Raw genomic sequence first — 23,520 nt, 5'->3', positions numbered from 1 at the left:
CGGCCCTGACTTGCATTCAGAGACGGTAAAAGACTCAGGATGGCTGGGGATCAATCCCAGCTGTGATGCAAAACACCAGCATCACGCCTTGGAGATGGAGCAAGGAGTGAGCCGGAGCCTGGGACCACCCTGGCGCAGCCCCCTCGCAGAAGGCAGAGAAATAAATAAAAGAAATAGAGTCTCATATGAAAAAAAAGATGACATGCCCAGGCTGGGTGGGAGAGGCCACTGCTGCCAGACACAAGCCATCAGGGCAGGAGCCTAGCGCCATCCTTTTCCCACGCCCCCCTCACCCTCTCCGAGAGACAGGAGCCTTCAGCTCAGAGCAAGGACATTTACTCACCCACAAATATTCCCTTCCCTGCTTCCATGGCTGGGTTAAACCTCTAGCACAGGCACATTAATGCAGTGCATGAATAAGCTCTTAAACGCCTCGGTGTTTGCACAGCACCCATGAATCCAAGTCTCCGAGAGAGCCCATGCACCACAGAGGAGGTGGAAGAGGAGATGCAGGGAGGTGCTGGGGGTGGCACAGTAAATTGGGACAGAGTTAATAAAGTACTGACCTCTCCAAAATAACTACCCTGTGCATGGGATCCCTGCAGGACACACACACTGCAAGGATGCATGGTGGTCCATGAGAAATTAAATTATATGCTGCTGTATCTGCACCTCTGAGTTGTATCTGGAATGGGAGATGGCATGGTTTTGGCCAAAGCATCAGCTCCAGAAAGGGTTAACGGCACACAAAATGTGTTTAGTGGGATTTGGTATTTTTTTTAACTCCAGCAAACAAAGCATATGAGAAAATCCAGTTCACAGCTGAGCCCTGGCTGTCTGCCCACTAGGGCAGGGAAAATGCAGATGATTCGAAATACCCACGCGCCTGTGTTTCTCCTGCAGCCCGTGGCTCAGGGTCCCTGGCAGGTCTCCCCCCTACGTTGTATTCAAGCCGGCCAAGGTGGCAGCAGTGCAAATTGCCGTGTAAAAGCGGTGCTGATCCCGGAGCAAATCCACTTTTCTCGAGCCCTGTCAGCTTCCCTGGACCTGCGGAAGAGCCGGGATCCTGTGAGGCTCCACTTGTTCAAAAATAGTAATTAGCTCTCAAAGTAAATAGGTGTTAACAGAAACAAAGAGCTTCGCCACAGTCTGGGTAAACACCTTAGAGTAAACTTAGCTTCCCTTCTCCCAGCAGATGTAATCACGCTGCTCTGCAATTATTTTCAGGTTGGGGTGGGGAATGAAGCCACCACGGCGGCTTTGCGGAGGAGCTGCTCCTCGGCAGTGCCGGGGCAGCTGGAGGTACCCGCCACTTCACTGACATTTAGGTCCCTGAGGCTGAAACGAGCTTCTTTTTGATGAACCAGATGCGTAACTCAGCCAGCAATCAGCTAAACCAGCAGCTAACCATAGCACAACATTAAACTGCCCTAAACTCCAGTCCATTTCTTAATCCTTAGAGTCCCCCTGTCTAGACAGGACATGCAGGACTAATGTGAAAACCAAGCAACAGAAAATTTATACTCTCCTGTTGAGCTGCAAACAGAAAGAAGCATCAAAGGGTACAAATTCATTTAGCCTTTTAATTTTTTGCCTTTTGGGAGTGCAGGCAGCACCCAAGCACGGTCCTGCACCAGTGCAGGGAGTTTGCAGCCAGTTTGTATCACCACATGCAGCCGCTTTCAGATTGCCCATTTGGTCACTAAATCATGCTAAAAAGCAACTGAAAACCCATCTTTTCCCTACCGTCATGGTGAGCTGGTGAAATAGGCTTTTACCCAAACTGCCCCCAAAGCTAAGCAGTTTTTCCTCCACCACCAGTGGGTTAAAAGCAAACTTGTGACCTGTGGCTGGGGTGCAGCTGATGTGGGGTATCCCTTCAAGCAGGAGGTAATTCAGCATGTGATGGCAGCTGTAGTAAATGCCTTTGCCGGTGATGGAGCACTTCCCAAGCTGGGATGTGAATATAACCCAGCTGGGAACAGCACGGCTTTGGGGCCAGACCCAGCAAGGCTTTCAGGTCAGCACTGAGCAGTCACGCACCCAGGAACGAGAACAACCAGAAAAATGTGCACAGCGGCTTCCCTGGCAGTTTCTGATCTCGTTCCGCCACGCTGCCTGTCTACTGGGAGAGGGAGGTTTAGTTAATTAATTGCTACAATTAGCATGGAGCTATTCCTGCCCATGACAGTTACCTTTTCCTCCCCTTTTTGGTGCATCCAATTACTGACTCATTCATTCTCCAAGGCAGAGGCTACAACAAGGCACAGAGAAACTTAAGGATGAAGGGGTGGAGTCTAAGAAAGAAATGGCAGAGGTCCCAAGCTCTATTTCTACCCAGGAACTGGGTTATTCTCATGTGAACTCCTCATCCTCCCACCCATCAATCCATGGCTTCAAGGATGACACCAAACTGGGTGGGAGTGTCGATCTGCTCAAGGGTAGGAAGGCTCTACAGAGGGACCTGGACAGGCTGGACCGATGGGCCGAGGCCAACTGTATGAGGTTCAACAAGGCCAAGTGCTGGGTCCTGCACTTGGGTCACAACAACCCCATGCAACGCTACAGGCTTGGGGAAGAGTGGCTGGAAAGCTGCCTGGCTGAAAAGGACCTGGGGGTGTTGGTAGACAGCCAGCTGAACATGAGCCAGCAGTGTGCCCAGGTGGCCAAGAAGGCCAACAGCATCCTGGCTTGTATCAGGGATAGTGTGGCCAGCAGGAGCAGGGAGGTGATTGTGCCCCTGTACTCGGCGCTGGTGAGGCCGCACCTGGAATACTGTGTCCAGTTTTGGGCCCCTCAATACAGGAAGGACATTGAGGTGCTGGAGCGTGTCCAGAGAAGGGCAACAAGGCTGGTGAAGGGTCTGGAGCACAGGCCTTATGAGGAGCGGCTGAGGGAACTGGGGTTGTTTAGCCTGGAGAAGAGGAGGCTGAGGGGAGACCTTATCGCTCTCTACAGCTGCCTGAAAGGAGGGTGTAGTGAGGTGGGGGTTGGTCTCTTCTCCCAAGTAGTTAGCAATAGGACAAGAGGAAATGGCTTCACGTTGCACCAGGGGAGATTTAGATTGGATATTAGGAAAAATTTCTTCACAGAAAGGGTTTTCAGGCATTGGAACAGGCTTCCCAGGGAAGTGGTTGAGTTGCCATCCCTGGATGTATTTAAAAGACATGTAGATGTGGTGTTTAGGGACATGGTTGAGCGGTGGACTTGGCAGTGTTAGGATTACGGTTGGACTCGATGATCTTAAGGGTCTTTTCCAACCTAAATGATTCTATAATTCTATAAGAAGGTGATGAAGAGGGAGCACAGCAGTTACAAATATTGCTACAACTGTTTTATTTCTCCATCTAGCTGACCCATCAGGAAGGATGGGTGATGGGCTTATGTATGCTAAGACAGACAAGACTCCCAATACCTGTCACACTGCAATGATCCCACAACCTCTCTGCCCAGCCTTGGGCCATGGGTCCTTCAAACAAACATTATCTACTTTGGGAAATCGATGATTTATATGCCATTACTTAGCAGGGATGGTGAGGGAAAGGCGAGCGTGGGGTCACTGCTTCGGCGAGCACCAAAGCGAAGCACCAGCCCTGAATAATTCATGCTCCCCCTTTTCTGCAGCATCTGGACACATCTGCTGCATTTGCCATCACAGGCTTTTTCTCGTCTGACTCAGAAAATCACGCTTTGGCAGCTGGGTACTGTTTCAAGTGGGTACTTTCCCTACAGCATTAACAAGCTGTGATTTTGTTACAAATAGGGGGTTTTGTTCCTCTTTTGCTGATGTCACTTTGTGATCCTGCAGGGAATAGCACTCAGATCTCTGCAGCCTGACGAGCCCTATGTGCCCTTTGGGACAGATGTACTTGCAAGCAGGCGATTGTTTTTCCTTTTGCTGCCCAGATTTATATTTCACTGAAGTCCAGTATTGATCCCGCTGCCGCTGGGCTGGAAGCTCATTTTACTAAATGGGAAGAAAAACAGTTCCCCCAGCTGAATGCACGCAAAATGGAAAATCCTACAACAAAACAGCTCTTAAAAAGGGGCCGAATGATTTTGCTGAACCTCGAGGACTGTGCTGCTGACATCGGAACGGGATGTAATTTATTTAGCCTGACCTTTCCCTGCGAGACTGTGCTGGCGGCATTATCGAGGATCCTTTCTACCACTTGTACACCCATTGCCAAGGTGACGTCCTGTTTCATGCGTCAGTCGGTGAAGATCGCATCCACGCTGCTGTGATGCTTTGTTTGCTGTCCTGCCTGACAAGCTCTTGGCAGGGTTTCAGCTCCTGCGGATGGCAGCTGCTCTGTGAGGGACCAAACCAGATTCAAGCTGGACATTATTATGGGGAGTTTCATTTACACAGAGCATGGGACTGAGGTCCCCTGGATGAGACTGGACCATGGATGAGACAAAGCAAAGATGCGCAGAATTGATACCAGGTGTAACGGGACTGGCAGGTGACCACAGCACTGCACCCCATGCTCATAACCCATCCCATCTCACTCAGGATTTATGTGAGCCCTTGTGGTGCCGGGGAAGCGGAGGCAGCTCACCGGTGCTCACTGCAGAAACTTGCCAAAGCGCAGCTGAGTTTGGATGGTGGAGCACGACCGGTGCAACAGGTCCTGCTGCTGCGCAAAACCACCCGGTGTTTTCCTCTCCCCTCCCAGAGCTTTCCCAGCAGGTCCCAGAAGGAGACAGAGATGCAGGTGGGGAGGACGCGTCTGTCCTTCACATGAGAGCCTGTCAGCAGTGGGGAAAACCACAGTGGAGAGGGACATGGTCCCAGTAAGGCTTCTCCCCACCCCACCAAGGGATTGAAACCACTGAATGAGGGGAATTTTCACTGCTGGTTCCCACGACTCTCAAAGGGACTTCACATATGGATGAGGACAAAGGCTGCAGCTAAAAAAGTCCCCAAACCCCACCAACTTCTTTTAAGAGACTCAAAGGTCTATAGTTATGGGGGGGGGAAATTAATCAGGTGGCTCACAGGGGCAAAGCCTGCTCTGCTTCAGGTATCAAAGGCAGGAAAGCCTTGTGGAGGTTTCCCATGTGTCCATTAATTTCCCACTCCAGCCCCCCCAGCCTTGTGGCGGGCTGCACCCCCCTCCCACAGGTGTGATCTGAAAGAGGAGCCAGGCCCCGTTGGGAGGACAGGACAGGAGACGCTTCTGGCCACGGACACAGCTCTCACAGTACCTGTGTTCTCCTCGGACTGGTTGAAGCCACATATCTGGCAGATGCTACGAACCCACTTGTTCATGTCGTCCTCGGTCTCGGCTACCAGGTAGAAGGTCCTGTCGCTGGTCTTGATGTCAAAGATATAGCTGTCTTGCAGCTCCTTCTTGTTGAAGGTCAGGCCTGCGTCCACTTGTTCACAGAAATTGAGGTTGATCACACGCAAAGGTTTCTTGGAGTGGTCATTTTTGTAGTATTCCAGGACGTCGGGGTCGCCACTCATCCGACCGCTGCGCAGGACGAACCAGCGTTTCTTCCATGCCTGAAAACAAGAAGAGAGGAAGCATGAACCCCATTGCTCAAGTCGTGAGGGCCAAGAGACCACTGCCAGGCATAGGGTGACACAGATGGACACGACAGCTGTCCACCCTGGGATGCTCTGCGATGCTGCTCAGGACATCCCTGCAAGAGGTGCACAGACTCAGCTCACTTCATCAGTTCAGTACTCAAATCCAACTGGTTATCCAGGAGAATTAAATATCAAAATATCAATCTAGCTTAAGATGACCCCAAGAAGTGCTAGTCTTGAGGCTTAGAGCAACGATGCTCCTACCCGACAGCCTAGCTGCACTCCCAGGACCCAAATACCCTTCACTCCTTGATGCGAGATAATCTGCAGGGCAGCATTACCATCAATCGCAGTGCCAAAATGCCTTCCAGTGGCTCAGAGGAGCTCAGGTGCTTTGGACATAGTGCCTTGGGTATCCTGCCCTTCAGAGAAACCCCTGAGAGCATCACAGTGTGCGTCTGCAGATACTGACCACGCCAATCCCATCTCTGTTTAAATGCCAGGATAGAAAGGCTAATAAAACCAACGGGGAACTGGTTTGATTTTTAAATATCAGCAATAATGCCAGGGAGACCCATGGAAAGTCCAAGCTTCATTTGTTTTTCAGCATCTTCTGCTCCCTGGTACATAGGAAGCTCCTTAGCAAAGGAAAAGGTTATCATCGATTCTTCCGAGCACCGCCGATGGTGGACCCTGGCCAAACCACTCAGGGAACGGACTCAGGGGGTTACGGTGTCTGAAGAAAACTGGTAAAATAAATGTCAGCCATCAGCCCTGGCACTTGGAGCTGTGGTCCCTCTGCTCTCCCCACGCCAAATGCAGTTGGGAGCCCACAGGAGGGGGAATAGCCACAACGATAATGTGCTAAATGCTACAACTTATATTATACAGAGTATCATGCAGGTGTAACTCCCCATCCCATGGGCTGGAGGGGTTTTTTTGGGGGGTGGGCTCTGCACGAGCATCCTGGCACTTGCAGGAGGGATGCACGGGGTGAGGGACCGCCTTGAGCTGCTCCCCATCGCAGAGCCATGCTGCCTTGCAGAGGGCTCAGCTCCCATGGCGTATGGAAGGGAAGGACTATGTCTAAGTGCAGTCCTTAAAATATCTGAGTTTGTTCAGGCTCCCTTTGAAGGTGGTGAAGGTTTGAGAGGTGCATGAACAACGTGGGCTGGATATGGCCCACGCAGATGAGTGGGGTGATGTGGGGTATTGCCAGCGCTTCTGCATTACCTGATGCAGACCTTGGATGCCAAGGGAGGGGATGCAATTCCCACCTCCGGCCCCAGCCGTGGACATTTGCTTGTTTTATGAGCTTTACTTTAATTATTTTTTTTTAAAAATCACATTTTTGGGTTCATGTGATTATGAGAGGTTGGGTCATGAGGAAGCACACGACGTTCCTAGGAAGGAAGAACCACCAGCCACAAACATCTTCAGTAACCCAAATGAGGCAACAAGGCGAGCGTTGTGCTGGGACCTCCATGATGCTCCCTGGGAGGTGACTACAGCTTTGCATATTGGTTATTGGGCATGTGCTAGATCTCAGCCATGCACTTGCACCAGGATCCCACAATTTTGCAGAATTTGGTGGCTGAAATAAAGATAAGAAACCCCTGTGATATTTTCTCTGAATGGTCGATTTGCACTGTACTTCTCAAAGGGTTAAAAATAGCTTTTGTTGGTGTCTTTGAGATTTGTAACCGAATTAGTTTTGCACTAATTCTCAAACTGGCTCCTGGTGCCAGCAAAGCAACTTCAGTGCAGTCATCCAAATGCAGTGGAGCAGCAAATTGCTTAGTAAGAGGATGTGCAAGGCTGGCAGATTTTGGTTTCATCCAGGTGATGCTCACCCACTTCTCATGAAAACGGCTGCTTTTACATGAAAAAAAACCTGCACACGGTAAAGCTGCATCCATCAGGGAGGGAAAAAAACCAAATTTCACTGGGCAGCAGCAGCAATAATTTGCTAGTCCATCTCCTCAAAATGGATCACCCAAGTAACTGGGAAAAAACTTCATGAATATTTTTTCTAGCTCTAGGTAGAAAATGTTCCATTAGCTTCTTTCTATTAACACCGAGCCATTTCTTTGCAGACACTTGGCAGGACAAAGACATGGAGACACATCAATGAAGGGGTCTGAAAGAATATCAAGTTGTGCAACCACATGAACCACCACCTCAATGAAGACACATCCAACATCAGTTTTTGCTACTTGGCTGGTTGCTTTTCAACCGTTTGGAGTCAAGCCTTGCAGCATCCCTTCACAAGAAGTTGCATTAAACCCACCATGAAGTACAGAAACTAGACTCCAGAATTTAGAGCTTTAATGGAAAAAATAAGAAGAAATGCTGTAAGCAAGGCCAACAATGCTACCACTGCTTTCCTTTTTATCGCCAGCGCAAAAGCCACAACTTCTCTAGTTCTCTTAGGTCTGTCTGGTAGCAATGGAAAGCCCCTCACAGTCAGTATTTGGCAGAGAAAACAGTACAACACATGCAGTCTGGTGGTATTGGGTAAGTCCTAACATAAGCTGGTTGCAAAGGACTGCTCTTGTCAGGACAAAATTTCTTGGGAAGCTTCAGGAGCTGGGGTGTCACTGGAGGGTGGGACCCTTGGACAGAGCAACAGCCCCACCAACCTGGGATGACCACCCTGTCCACCTCTGCCTGCTGCCCTCAGGATGGTAAAGAGTCACCGGTGTTTTTCTAAAACAGCTTCTGACCCAGAAAAACAGCTCACGGCAGCATATGCTGGACTTGCCTGTCCTGGACAGGTGCCACTGCAGGTCCCTGCAGCCAGGACCAGCCATTTCTGCCTCCTAAGATCAGCTTCTGACCCAGAGGAATAAGCATTGGCCATTAGAAGAGAACAGAAGGAAATAATAAAGAAATAGCCAGGAACTTGCTTATTTTTGTGGAGATTTTCCCCATTTCTTTGAATTTTTTAGCACTGAGCTCAGCAAGCATATTTTAGTTCTTCCCCACGGATTTGCTATGTCTCCATTAGGAAAAGGGCTCAGCTTGTGCTTGCCAGGCTAGGGCTGTGCTTAGAGCATCTTGTGGCACTAATGGAGCTTGCTTCAACATCTAGCAACATGTGGCAAAGGATATGCAGCGTGCAGCATGTGGCCCATCCTCCTGAGACACCTGTTTCCCCATTCAAAGCTATCAATATCACCCAAATCTTCCATGTTTAGGTTTCCCTAGAATATCACCTTCCTGCAAGAGGGTGATTTAAGGGTCTACTGACCACCAGCTATGACAGCAGTAGGATGCATAGGATCCGTATGTGCATGGCAATCACAGCCCATGACAAACCAGAGCAGGATGGAACTCCACATGAACCTCCATGGTCTGCTGCCATGTTTCCAAGACCACCTTCTCCCACCACAGGGCTGTGATGGCCAACATGCATCTCCTCCTCCACCTAAATTTTCTTTCTCTCCTTATTTCTATTTCTTCTTGGTTCCTTCGAAGCCCGTTCCTGTCAGCCCACTCCTGCCAAAACACTGTGCTTCACCACCACGTGGTGTGAGCCAAGGGCTGTGTTTGTTTAACAGCTTTACAACGTAGAGAGACCAACAGCTTAACAGCCATAAAATGGTGCCTTTGCGGCACAAATTTCTAGCTGTGTGGTCCTTTGCCCGCATCAGGTTGTTTTGCAGTTAAATTACAGCTGCTAAAGGCCCTCAATATCATTAAGAAATATATTGATGCTGGGTAAGTACTTCTTTTAAAGACTTTTTTGTTAAAGAAATGTCCATCATGCTGCCAGTGCAATGTAAATCCTCCCAGGTGCTGAGAACTGTGACTGCTGCTTGATTGCTTTCCACCTTAGCAGTGCCATGACAAGTTAAATTTACAGAACTGACCCCTTTCCTGTTGGATGCTACCTGAGGCTGGTTGTTTTATGGGTTGGAGAGTCGGATTGGCAGAGGCGAGGTGGTGCTGCTGGGTTCACAGGCTGAGTGCACTTAGCGGGGATGCTCTGGGGGGCTCAGGTTGCGGTTGGGACCTTTCCTGTCCCCTCTGCTGCGTCAAGAACCAGGAGAACCCAACCAGAGAGGTGGCTGCTTTTGAGCAACCAAGATACAGTCATGGGAGATCTTCTGACCACACCATGAGTGAGGTCCCTCACGTCCCCTGTGGCTGTCCTGATGGCAAAATACTGTGACAGAGCTGGTGGCATCAATGCAGAGGGCTCAGACTGTCCTTTGCTGGAGAATTTGGGGAGTCCAAGTGTGTAATAACCCAAGTTCAATTTAGGACAGGTCAGACAGAAGCTTTATTAAATATGATCATAATGAGATGACATTCAGCCAGCATCTCCTGCTCTGCTCCTCTGTTCTCTGCCAAGTGATTGCAGAGCCCCAGCCTATATACTGTTTCAGAAAAATAGAAGGAGGTGAGGAAAACAGTTAAATTCAATGTTAGCAAAGCCTGGTATTCATCCCCAGGAGGGAGCTTGCTAACTGCCACAATTCTAAGAAGTAAACAGTAAATAATGTGACGATAGGGAGAGATGGCTCTTGGTGGAGCCTATAGGAGTGGCCCACCCAGTATTATCTTAGCTCAGAACTGGGGATTTGGAAACAGTCAGAGACTGTTAGCTTTTAGTCGAAAGGAATGTTCTTTTAATTAGGATAAACTTTTGATCCAGACCTCTCAAATATTAAATATTAATAATTCTACCACCACACCCTTATAGCATATAAAGGGATAGGAGAAGGAGAAAGAAGAGAAGAGAAGAGAAGAGAAGAGAAGAGAAGAGAAGAGAAGAGAAGAGAAGAGAAGAGAAGAGAAGAGAAGAGAAGAGAAGAGAAGAGAAGAGAAGAGAAGAGAAATAATTATTTCCCAGGAAATCTCTCTGCCCTGCTCCCTCTCCCTGCACTGCCACCTTTGTCCCCGGGAGCACAGCACACCACCAGTGTGAAATAAACCTTCCAAAATCTGATCTGACACAAATCTCAGGATCTAATCTGAGCTGGCAGGCGGGATGAGTGACCTAGCCATGACATCAGTCAAATTTCTCACATCGGTATAAAGTCAGGGACTGAGCAATTGGAGCAGGAAACCCCACACTGGGGCAAGTGGGCATTTGTGTCCTGGATTTGCCCAGAGCCAGAGATGCCCCCGGTGCAGAACAGCTCCTGCCACTGCCGCTGCGGCCACCAGCCACTGGCAGGGATGCTACCAAGCCCACGGAAAACTCTGAGCCTGCCCCAGCCCACATGACCCCAGTTTTCACTCTGCAGTGCAGAGTGGTCTCGCATCCCATCAAGCATGTTCACCTTCTGGCTCCTGGTGTATCTATCTGGCATGGCAGAGAGGAGATCACACTCCAGGAGGAGGACTGTGATGTCTGGAAAAGTCTCACTGCTCCTCCTGGCCACCATGTCCCCTCGCTGTCCCCTCCTGGCTGCCACCACTTTAACCATCCTGGCAAGATCATCCTGGCTGAAGGGGGATAGAGACGATGGGGCTGTCCGATGAGAGCACAAGCTGCTCTCATCATAGAATCATAGATTCATAGAAACATAGAATCATAGAATAGTTTGGGTTGGAAGGGACCTTTAAAGTTCATCTAGTCCAACCCCTGCTACAGGGACAGCTTTAACCAGACCAGGTTGCTCAGAGCTTTGTCCAACCTGACCTGGAATGTTTCCAGGGATGGGGCATCTACCACCTCTCTGGGCAACCTGTGCCAGCGTTTCACCACCCTCATTGTAAAAAATTTCTTCCTTATATCTAGTCCTTGTATCATCCTTGCTGTTGTGTTGTTTTGGGTGGCTTGGCTCGCTCAGTGGTGTAATTGTTTTTGCCATGCACAATGGTGCTGACTGTAGCCGTCGGACTGTGTTACCCCACACCGGGGCTGACCCTGCCCCAGCTGCTCCATCCCCACAGTCCTGCACAAGGGACACAGTCCCCTACTGCAGCCAGCACTACCAACATCGGGGAGTGAAGCCCCATACGAGAGAATTGTAGAATAACCTATTGGTGACCTGTATAATAATGTTGTCTTCCTCTGTGTCCCTGGAGGCTTTTTATCTCATTTGATGGACAGAAGGATGCTGGTTTTATTATTCATGCAAGAACGCCTCTCCCCTCCCCATGTTAGCACTAACTCAAAGGAAATGCAGCTTGGAAGAAAATCTGCAAGGAGTGAGGAAATCCCCTGTGTCTGCTCAGGTAACGGTGCTGCTGGCTGATTGCCCGCACAAAGTGCCTTGGGGCCCCACCATGGCTGTCCAGCCCTGACATCCCTGAGCCCAAGAGCAAACAGGAGCGCCCTGAGCTCCCTCCCACCCTCTCACACCCCCATGGCTCTCCAAGCACCTTCTCCTTGCCCGCTGCCCGCTCACAGCACCTTTTGACATGATGCTGGGAACAGACAGGTCCCATCCCTGGTCCTCTCACCCTTCAAAGGGATGGAGACCGATCCCCACTAATCACACCTGCTGTGGCTGAGTTCACGGCGAGTTCGTTAGTGGCATCGCTTTGGGGGAGGCTTGATTGGCAGCATTAATAACGCCGCACTGCAGCAGCGAGACCCTGCAGGGCACAGGAAACCTTGCTGGGGTACAAGGCGGCTCTTCCTCAGCTCGCTGGGGGATTGAGGGAAGTGACGGTGATGCAAAAAGCCCCCAGACCGGTGTGTATCTCGGGCTGTCAAACCGACCTTCCCCCCTAGGATTTTTTTCCCCCCGCTGTCAGAGGTGTAATTAGGCTTCAGAGCACACGCTGAATCTCTATGCGCGAAATCCACCCCAGGGCAGCGCGGCCGGTGCGAGGCCTCCCGCGCCGAGCATCACTCATGGCTGGCTGAGATTGGGTTTTAAGGAGGTGAGGCTCAAGCACGGACTAAAACCTATTTGCAAGATCATTTAAAAACCCATAAGCTTCAAAACCAGCTCCTGCCATCAGAGATTTGCTACCAGGGAAGGAAGAGGTTGGGATGGCTCAGAGCTAAAGGGACGCTGGTGTGAGCTGGAGGACCTGCTCCCCACCGCCACACTCTGCAAACGCAACGGGCGACAAAGCAGTGATACACTGTGGAAAACATTTCCCTCCGTATTTATTTTACAGGAGTTCTCTGGTTTGAAAGATTTCAGTAGCTCAGTGCTGCTCATGGTCAATCTTAGGAAAATAAAGATGTCTCTCCAGGACATGAGGGCACTGACTGTGCTTCTGCTGGGATGCTGGAGTGCCTGATTAAGGATGGGGTATAAAAACAAAATACCAAGTAGTGAGGTTGTACTCACACCGCCAGAGAAGCTGTGACCATCGGAGAAAGAAGGACACAGGGGAAACCCTGGGGTGGGCCAGGAGTGCTCCTACCTGGAGGATGTAGAGAGGATGGAGCCATACTCTACTGGGAGATGCATGGGGACAGCATGAGAGGCAATGGGAAGGTCCCATCAGATGTAAGGAAAAGGCTTCACTATGAGTAGCAGGATAAAAATGAATGATGGGGGGGATGTCCATCCTTGGAGATATTCAAAACCTGCCTGGACAAGACCAGGAGCAATGTGATTTACCTGCAGAGTTGGCCCTAGCTTCAAGCTGGCCCTGCTTTGAGTGGGAGGTTGGTCTCTGAAGGTCCCTTCTGACCTCAAGTTACCTCCGAATCTAAATTGCTTTTCCATGATTAGATCGAGCTCCCAGCAAGAAGTGTTGAACTTGTCACACAGATGAGACTGCTGATGAGACTGCTCAGACCCTGAGCCCTTGTCCTGGTTTCGGCTGGGATAGAGTTAATTTTCTTCCTAGCAGCAGGCATAGTGCTGTGTTTTGGATTTAGTAGGAGAAGAATGTTGATAACATGCTGATGTTTTTAGTTGTTGCTGAGTACTGCTTATGCTAGTCAAGGACTTTTTCAGCTTCCCATGCTCTGCCAGGCGCACAAGAAACTGGGAGGGGGCACAGCCAGAATAGTTGATCCAAACTGGCCAAAGGGCTATTCCATACCATATGACGTCATGCTCAGTATATAAACTGGGGGGGGTTGGCCGGGGAGGAGCGATTGCTGCTCGGGAACTGTCTGGGTATCGGTCGTCGGGTGGTGAGCAATTGCATTGTGCATCACTTGCTTTGTATATTATTATTACTATTATTATTATTATATTGTTATTATTATTATTTTACTTTATTTTATTTCAATTATTAAACTATTCTTATCTCAACCCAGGAGTGTTTCTCACTCTTACTCCTCCGATTCTCTCCGCCATCCCATCGGGGTAGGGGGAGTGAGCGAGCGGCTGCGTGGTACTGAGTTGCTGGCTGGGACTAAACCACGACAGTCCTTTTTGGCGCCCAACGTGGGGCACGAAGGGTTTGAGATAAGAACAGATTAACTAGAGTGTATTAAGGAATCTGTTAACAGTTGCCGGTCATGATATTAGTTCATCTGATCTGTACCATGTTCTTTTCTTGGCTGTGCATGTTAAAGCTTGGTGTTGGTCTGTGCATTGCGCTATGCTCTGTAGTGATTAAGGATGTTTTGATTGGGAGGTTCCTTATCAAAATCCTGACCTTGAGCATGGTTTTGTATCTGGGTTTTATGCACAAGTCATTACTGTACTTCGGGTACCACCTCATGGAGAGAGTTAGCAATTATACCTTTCCCTCGGAGACGTCTGTTGTGGAGGAACTACAGAATGGCACCTTCATTACCTTATTCTATAATGCTTCCTCCCTCATTACAGAAAGTTTTCAGTATTTTGAACATCCCTGGGCAGTTAAGATACTTCTATTGATACTTCTTGGGAATATTGTTTTGGTTTTGACAAAGGTTAGTAAGCAATTTAAGAATATCATCCAGAGATCTGCCCCAAGGCTGGAGAGTTATGAGTGGCAGGGTGTGTGGGATCGTATGCGCAAGTACCTAGGGCAGTGGGGACCTCCAGTGTTTTGGAACTTCACTCCTGAACAAGTGCAGAATCCTGAAGAACTAGTAAAGTATTTGGAAGAAGTATGTTCTCACCCTGGCAACTCCAAAGAGACACAACTCATTGCAACATGCTGGGGACTGGCCCATGCTTATAGAGCCCTGTTCAACACTATTCAGTACCCTCAAGGGAAAGAGAGGGTCTCTGGATCTGATGACAAAACAACAGGCACTGTGGCTACTCCAACCACAGCCATGAGCACTGTGGCTACTCCAACCACAGCCACAAGCACTGCAGCTACTCCAACACCCACCACAGGCACTGCGGCTACTCCAACACCCACCACAGGTACTGCAGCCACTCCAACCCCAGTGGCAGGCACTGCGGCTAAACCAGAGAACCAACCTGCGCCGGTATCAGTTGCCCCTATACAGAAGAAAAAATACACGAGGAAATCAGTTCGTTTAGTAAGGGATGAAGATGAACCAGGGCCATCACGAGAACCAGAGGAGGAAGAACCCATAAATGAGATGGTGACCACCCGATCCCTATCCCTGAGTGAGCTGCGAGATATGCGAAAAGATTTTGGTCGTCATCCAGGCGAGCAATCATCACCTGGCTGCTCCGATGCTGGGATAACAGGGCCAGTAGCCTGGATTTAGAGGGTAGGGAAGCCAAGCAGCTGGGATCCCTTTCCAGGGAAGGGGGCATTGACAAAGCAATTGGAAAAGGGGCAAAACCGCTCAGCCTCTGGAGGCGACTTCTGTCAAGCGTGAAGGAAAGGTATCCCTTCAAGGAGGATGTTTTATACCGCCCAAGCAAATGGACCACCGTAGAGAAAGGTATCCGGTACCTGAGGGAATTAGGCGTGCTGGAGGTGATTTACAGTGACCTGAATGATGAGCAGTTACCCAAAGACCCAGATGAAGTCAGGTGCACACAATCCATGTAGCGGAAGGTGGTACGGAGCGCACCAGCATCATATTCCAACTTGTTGGCAATACTAGCCTGGAAAGACAACGAGGCACCAACGGTGGATGAAGTGGCTAGACAACTCCGGGACTACGAAGAAAAGCTCTCTTCCTCCCTACGGGCCTGTGTCTCGGCTGTGGAAAAACTGTCTGAAAAAATATGCCAAGAGTTCCAACAACTCAGAGAGGATCTGTCCTACTCCCCACCTGCACGGACCAGTGTCTCAGCCATTAGGAGTCAACGTCCCTATGCTCAAGAGAGAGGATATAGAGGATACACACCACGGGGCACCCTGTGGTTTTACCTGCGTGATTATGGAGAGGACATGAGAAAGTGGGATGGAAAACCCACCTCAACCTTAGAGGCACGGGTGCGTGAGTTGCAAGGAAAAACTATTAGGAAAGGCGGTTCTCCCAGGAAAATTGCAGCTCCAGTTTCCAGTGAGCAGTTCCCGAGACAGAGTAAGAGGGCTAATTTTACTTCCGACCTTGATCAGGGGACTTTTGATTCACATTTACAGGAAGTGAACAGCAAATACTGTGACCAGTGTTAGAGGGGCCTTGCCTCCAGCCAGGTGGAGGAAAGGGACAACCGGGTTTACTGGACTGTGTGGATTCGATGGCCTGGAACGTCAGACCCACAGGAGTATAAGGCTCTAGTGGACACTGGTGCACAGTGCACGCTAATGCCATCAACCTATAGAGGGGCAGAACCCATTTGTATTTCTGGAGTGACAGGGGGATCCCAACAGCTAACTGTACTGGAAGCTGAAGTGAGCCTAACTGGGAATGAGTGGCAAAAGCACCCCATTGTGACTGGCCCAGACGCTCCGTGCATCCTTGGCATAGACTACCTCAGGAGAGGGTATTTCAAGGACCCAAAAGGGTACCGGTGGGCTTTTGGTATAGCTGCTTTGGAGACAGAGGAAATTAAACAGCTGTCCACCTTGCCCGGTCTCTCAGAGGACCCTTCGATTGTAGGGTTGCTGAAGGTTGAGGAACAACAGGTGCCGATTGCTACCACAACTGTGCACAGGCGGCAATATCGCACCAACCGAGACTCCCTGATTCCCATCCATAACCTGATTCATTGACTGGAGAGCCAGGGAGTGATCAGCAAGACTCGCTCACCCTTTAACAGTCCCATATGGCCAGTGCGAAAGTCTAATGGGGAGTGGAGACTAACAGTAGACTATCGTGGCCTGAACGAAGTTACACCGCCACTGAGCGCTGCCGTGCCAGACATGCTAGAACTTCAATATGAACTGGAGTCAAAGGCAGCTAAGTGGTATGCCACAATTGATATTGCTAATGCATTTTTCTCCATCCCTTTGGCAGCAGAGTGCAGACCCCAGTTTGCTTTTACCTGGAGGGGTGTTCAGTACACCTGGAACCGACTGCCCCAGGGGTGGAAGCACAGCCCCACCATTTGCCATGGACTGATCCAGACAGCACTGGAACAGGGTGAAGCTCCAGAACACCTGCAGTACATTGATGACATCATTGTGTGGGGCAACACAGCAGAAGAAGTTTTTGAGAAGGGAAAGAAAATAGTCCAAATCCTTCTGAAGGCTGGTTTTGCCATAAAACAGAGTAAGGTCAAGGGGCCTGCACAGGAGATCCAGTTTTTAGGAATAAAATGGCAAGATGGATGTCGTCAGATCCCAATGGATGTGATCAACAAAATAACAGCTATGTCCCCACCAACTAGCAAAAAGGAAACACAAGCTTTCTTAGGTGTTGTGGGGTTTTGGAGAATGCATATTCCAAATTACAGCCAGATCGTAAGCCCTCTCTATCAAGTGACCCGGAAGAAGAACGAATTCAAATGGGGCCCTGAGCAACAACAAGCCTTTGAACAAATTAAACGTGAGATAGTTCATGCAGTAGCCCTTGGGCCAGTCCGGGCAGGGCAGGATATTAAAAATGTGCTCTACACTGCAGCCGGGGAGAATGGCCCTACCTGGAGCCTCTGGCAGAAAGCACCAGGGGAGACTCGAGGTCGACCCCTAGGGTTTTGGAGTCGGGGATACAGGGGATCCAAAGCCCGCTATACTCCAACTGAGAAAGAGATACTGGCAGCATATGAAGGGGTTCGAGCTGCTTTGGAAGTGGTTGGTACTGAAGCCCAGCTCCTGCTGGCACCCCGACTGCCGGTGCTGGGCTGGATGTTCAGAGGTAGGGTCCCCTCTACACATCGTGCAACTGATGCTACATGGAGTAAGTGGGTTTCACTGATCACACAACGGGCTCGAATAGGAAACCCCAGTCGCCCAGGAATCTTGGAAGTGATCATGGACTGGCCAGAAGGAAAAAACATTAGAATATCACCAGAGGAGGAGGTGACACGTGCTGAAGAGGCCCCACTGTATAATAAATTGCCAGAAAATGAAAAGCAATATGCCCTGTTCACTGATGGGTCCTGTCGTCTCGTGGGAAAGCATCGGAGGTGGAAAGCTGCTGTATGGAGTCCTATACGACAAGTCGCAGAAACTGCTGAAGGAGAAGGGGAGTCGAGTCAGTTTGCAGAGGTGAAAGCCATTCAGCTGGCTTTAGATATTGCTGAAAGAGAAAAGTGGCCAGTCCTTTATCTCTATACTGACTCATGGATGGTGGCAAATGCTCTGTGGGGGTGGCTGCAGCAATGGAAGCAGAGCAACTGGCAGCGCAGAGGCAAACCAATCTGGGCTGCCGCATTGTGGCAAGATATTGCTGCCCGGGTAGAGAACCTGGTTGTAAAAGTTCGTCATGTAGATGCTCATGTACCTAAGAGTCGGGCCACTGAAGAACATCAAAACAACCAGCAAGTAGATCAGGCTGCTAAGATTGAAGTGGCTCAGGTGGATTTGGACTGGCAACATAAGGGTGAATTATTTATAGCTCGGTGGGCCCATGACACCTCAGGCCATCAAGGAAGGGATGCAACGTATAAATGGGCTCGTGATCGAGGGGTGGACTTAACTATGGACAGTATTGCACAGGTTATTCATGAGTGTGAAACATGCGCTGCAATCAAGCAAGCCAAGCAGTTCAAGCCCCTTGGGTATAGTGAATGATGGCTGAAATATAAATATGGGGAGGCCTGGCAGATTGATTACATCACGCTCCCACAGACCCGCCAAGGCAAGCGCTATGTGCTCACCATGGTGGAAGCAACCACTGGATGGTTGGAAACATATCCCGTGCCCCATGCCACCGCCCGCAACACCATCCTGGGCCTTGAAAAGCAAGTCCTGTGGCGACATGGCACCCCAGAAAGAATTGAGTCAGACAACGGGACTCATTTCCGAAACAACCTCATAGACACCTGGGCCAAAGAGCACGGCATTGAGTGGGTGTATCACATCCCCTACCATGCACCAGCCTCCGGGAAAATTGAGCGATACAATGGATTGTTAAAGACTACCCTGAGAGCAATGGGTGGTGGGACGTTTAAACATTGGGATACGCATTTAGCAAAAGCCTCCTGGTTAGTCAACACCAGGGGATCTGCCAATCGAGCTGGCCCTGCCCAATCAAAACTTCTACGTACTGTAGAAGGAGATAAAGTTCCTGTAGTGCACATGAAAAATATGCTGGGGAAGACAGTCTGGGTTACTTCCCCCTCTGGCAAAGGCAAACCCATTCGTGGGATTGCTTTTGCTCAAGGACCTGGGTGCACTTGGTGGGTGATGCGAAAGGATGGGGAAGCCCAATGTGTACCTCAAGGGAATTTGATTTTGGGTGAAAATAGCTAATGAACTGAATTGTATGATATTAATTGCTTTATAATACTGTATGTTATCTCTTAACTGTATGTTATCTCTTAACTGCATGTTAATATAATAATATAGTAGGTTAATATTAAGTATATAATACTGTATATTATGATTGCTATATGCCACATCAATGGTATTGCAGTAAGAATTGCCCAGCTTAATGAAAATGAACTTTGATGAAACCATGTTGGAATGAGAACTGACTTCAGCATGCAACAGTCCAACACTGCACACCACCTCTCCTGCTCTGACAGACTGTGATGACAGATGGAACCCAAAGTCATGGGCTAAATGAACTCAATGGACATTTTAGAGGGATGGGCCATAGACGAAGGGAATGATACTTGTGTGTATATCAAGATAGGGAAAGCGGTGGTGATTAATTGGAACACATTGAAAGGGGAGGTCCTGTGCATGACGTAGATGGTATAGAATAAGGGGTGGATACTGTCCTGGTTTCGGCTGGGATAGAGTTAATTTTCTTCCTAGTAGCAGGCATAGTGCTGTGTTTTGGATTTAGTAGGAGAAGAATGTTGATAACATGCTGATGTTTTTAGTTGTTGCTGAGTACTGCTTATGCTAGTCAAGGACTTTTTCAGCTTCCCATGCTCTGCCAGGCGCACAAGAAACTGGGAGGGGCCACAGCCAGAATAGTTGATCCAAACTGGCCAAAGGGCTATTCCATACCATATGACGTCATGCTCAGTATATAAACTGGGGGGGGTTGGCCGGGGAGGAGCGATTGCTGCTCGGGAACTGTCTGGGTATCGGTTGTCGGGTGGTGAGCAATTGCATTGTGCATCACTTGCTTTGTATATTATTATTACTATTATTATTATTATATTGTTATTATTATTATTTTACTTTATTTTATTTCAATTATTAAACTATTCTTATCTCAGCCCAGGAGTGTTTCTCACTCTTACTCCTCCGATTCTCTCCCCCATCCCATCGGGGTAGGGGGAGTGAGCGAGCGGCTGCGTGGTACTGAGTTGCTGGCTGGGGCTAAACCACGACAGCCCTACACACCAGGCGTCAGCATTTATCATAAGAAAGGGCAGTATTGGCATTTTTTAACTCTCCTTAAGTAATGCAACATTTTTTGGGTAATTCCTTCTGCTGAAACCTGCAAGGTGCCTTTGCAAGCAGGAAGGTGCTGGGAAAGTGTGGGGTTTGAAGGAGCGAGCTGGAGCTGGGCTGTCCACTAATGGTCCATGTGCGGGGCCTCCACTGTGTCCCTGCTGCTGTGCCATGGATTTAGTTATCTGAAGTATTTCCTGTTATTCAGCCCTGTTCTGTGTTCCACTCTGTTTTTCCTAGCCAAAACCTCTCCCCCCACCCCACTGCGGCACACCCTTCATGAGGGGACTGGAGCAGGACCTGAAGGAGGTGCAGGCTCGTGGGTGTCCCTGCGTGAGGACGGGCAGAGCTAGTGGCTCCTGGGAGATCTGCAGGACACCTGGCGAAGGGGCGAGACGACGCTGCCATCACCTCTGCCCCAAGTCCCCATCAGCCAGCCTGAGAAAAACAGCACAGTGAAAAGGACTGCGTCCTACAAAAGCAATGCTGCAGGCGATACCCCCTGGGGCCCCGAAGGGATTGCAGTGAGTCTCCAGCCAACTGTTTAGTCTGGGTCTGATCCAGAAGCCAGGGCCACTAAAGGGATTTTTCATCCTTGGCCTTGAGGTGCCTTGTTTTGGCAATGCTGGTCCCAAGGGTGATTCCTGGCCCCTGCATCTGCCCTGGCTGCATCTTGACTTGACAGTGAAGCAAGCCCCAGGGCGATGGCACTGCTGTATCGCCTTGCTGGGCACGAGCGGGCGGCTCTGCCACACGAGTGATGAACTGAGCACAAAGCTGCATCGCCCTCGTCCCCCACCGTCACCGTTACCTGCGCAGCGCCACGGGGGCTGGCTCGCACCTCGCTGCCTCTTTGAAGGCTGACACGGACAAGGGGCTGCGACAACCAAACAGGGTGCTCCAGCAGCTTATTATGTGATACCATATTTGTCATATATATTACGAGACTATAGTAAAATATATTTTACATGATGCATGTCAAGACTGGTGCTTCTCAAGTCTGTTTGCAAAACCCAGCCACCACCATTGACTCCACTCAACCCTACGGAGGTGAGCAAGAGCTGACCAACCCACCGGGGGTAAGTCAGTCTGTGCCACGTGAGCATGCCAACAGCAAGAGCGGAGTTTACTTTGCTTTTTCAACTTCGGGTTTCTGGAAGAAAAAGCAAACTGCTCAGATTTTTTTTCCCTCCTGAGACTTTGGTATCAGGCTCTGATAAGCGCTTTCCCGGCCATTACACAAGCAAGGCTGGACATGGGAACGCAGCATGAACAAATGACTCCAAGCACAGCGCTTTGATAACTGATTTTTTTCTAGCTTTCTAGCCTCTGCAAGAGCAAAATAAATCCCACAGTCCTGTCTGTGGTTTCCCTCTCCTTACCCCTAGCTTTGGGTTACCCCAAATCAAGTTCCTGAGAATAGGGATCTGCCCCTGCTAGCAGGGGCTATGGATGCTTCCCCAGACTTCCCCGGCAAACATACGCGAGTCTCTGCCTGCACAAAACTCATTACAGGGATGCTTTGCCCTGGGAGCACCCAGTGATGGGCTTCATGGGAAAAAACACATCACTGCCCATCTCCCCTCTGCCTTGTCCTGGAGGCTGTGGCTGCTATCCCACCCCACGCCACCTCTTGCCAGCCCTCTGTGACATCAAGGAAGATGCTCAGGAGAGGACAAGGTTTGCTTTCACCAGGCTTGGTCTTAGCTGTGAGATATCTTCCAGGCAGGGCATTGCATTTGTTTTTTTTTTTTTTTTTGTCCCACAGAGCATCCGCGAGCCCCAAAGGGACATGGGGAAGAAGATGCTATAAGAAACAGGTTTCCTACGCAGTGAACCCTTTCCAAAACACAAACACTGCTTGTGTTTCAAAGCAAAGCCAATTTAAAACAACACTTTTGAACCAAGAAAGGAATTTGAAAAAAACAATTTGAGGCTTAGTTTCAATCATTTGGCAATAGGCACCTGTATCAGCTGGATTATGGGAGTGAATCCCATAACCGAACTGCTCTGCCCTCAATCTCTCAGGCAATGGTGGATGGAAATACAGATGGACATAGAGGTGGACAACAGGAATGACAGGTGTGTCAGGATGCTTCTCCCTTCCCTTGGCATGCTGCTTCCTTTGCTTAAAGGCTGCAGAAAAAGGATCTTACAATGTGATACTAAACCTCTTCTGAGCTTAACAGGCTCTATGCACAGAAAAATTCACCATTCCCTGTTTAGTTTGAGATGATGAGCTGGAGGCATCATGGGGCTGAAGATGACAGTAAAGTGTCAGGAAGTTTCTCCCATCATCTAAAGGACTGGTCCCTTGGTTTCTCTGGCTTGTAGCAGGATATTTGGGATAGGCTTGCCTTGCAAGGGATGATTTCTAATTTTAGAAAAACTCCAAAGCTTGTTAATTTTCAGCCACTTTAATGAGCTGTCCCACTGTCTCAGTGTGTAACTGTCTCCAGCTGGAGTAACCTCTGCAAGAGTGAGATGATGTGACAAAACTGCACTTCTTGAGCACCGTGGTGCCCAACTCCTTTTTTTGAGAGAAAGACAATAGCACCATTGGGACATTGGTTGGGAGCGGAGCGAGGGGTATTGTGCTTCCAACTGCCAAAACTTCCACCCGACATACAGGAACTGGCACAGGGTCCAGTCATACAAGGTTTTGCAGAGCTTAGGTTTGCTTTGGTGAAATGCACTCCCTCAAATCTCTCTTTTTTTACCTTCCCCAACACAGTCCCACAAACCCTCTGGAAAATAACACCAGATCCCTGGGGATACCATGGGAATTGGGCATCATCAAGCCTTTACAAAATTTGGACCTTCATCTTCCCCTGCTGTAGCTTTTTAGTCAAGGAAATATTACCATGGTAGCCCCAACACAAGACATTATCCAAAATCTGGGCTGCTTTGTGCCAGACGCTGTGAGAAACATCATTAGCTCAGAGATGCCAGACTACAAGAGAACAGGCAGGCGAGGAATGAAAGAAGAGAGCTAACACAGCCAGGGCTACTCAAATCTATAGTGGTGGTGAGGTCCTTACCTTGCCTTCTGGCTCCCAAGCCAATAAATCATTTGCTTGACCCCTTGGCTACAATCAGACTGCCTCTATGGTCTTTTCCTTGAGGAAATTTCCCCTTTTTATGTCTAGTTTATGTCTAGATGTGGTTGACTTGTAAGTGTCTGCATGAGCTGTTCACTCATAGCAATAATCATTTTTTGAAGCAAAAAAATGTGCTCACCTCTAGGTGTTGGTTCAGGTATTTAAGTGGCTTTCGTG

The 23,520-nt window shown here is 49.3% G+C and overlaps 1 protein-coding gene across 1 annotated transcript in view; it reads right to left on the bottom strand.

Moving 5' to 3' along the window:
- Nucleotides 1–23,520, bottom strand: part of GAB2 (GRB2 associated binding protein 2) — a 99,337-nt gene that overhangs the window by 31,231 nt on the left and 44,586 nt on the right. The window contains exon 2 of the mRNA XM_075721337.1: nt 5,212–5,512. Within this exon, the coding sequence (XP_075577452.1) occupies nt 5,212–5,512 (301 nt within the window). The remainder of the gene's footprint in view (nt 1–5,211; nt 5,513–23,520) is intronic.

The sequence above is a fragment of the Pelecanus crispus genome, chromosome 1, assembly GCF_030463565.1.
Source record: "Pelecanus crispus isolate bPelCri1 chromosome 1, bPelCri1.pri, whole genome shotgun sequence".
Classification (NCBI taxonomy): domain Eukaryota; kingdom Metazoa; phylum Chordata; class Aves; order Pelecaniformes; family Pelecanidae; genus Pelecanus; species Pelecanus crispus.
The sequence above is the reverse complement of the archived record's forward strand: the minus strand, read 5'-3'. Positions and strand labels throughout refer to the sequence as shown.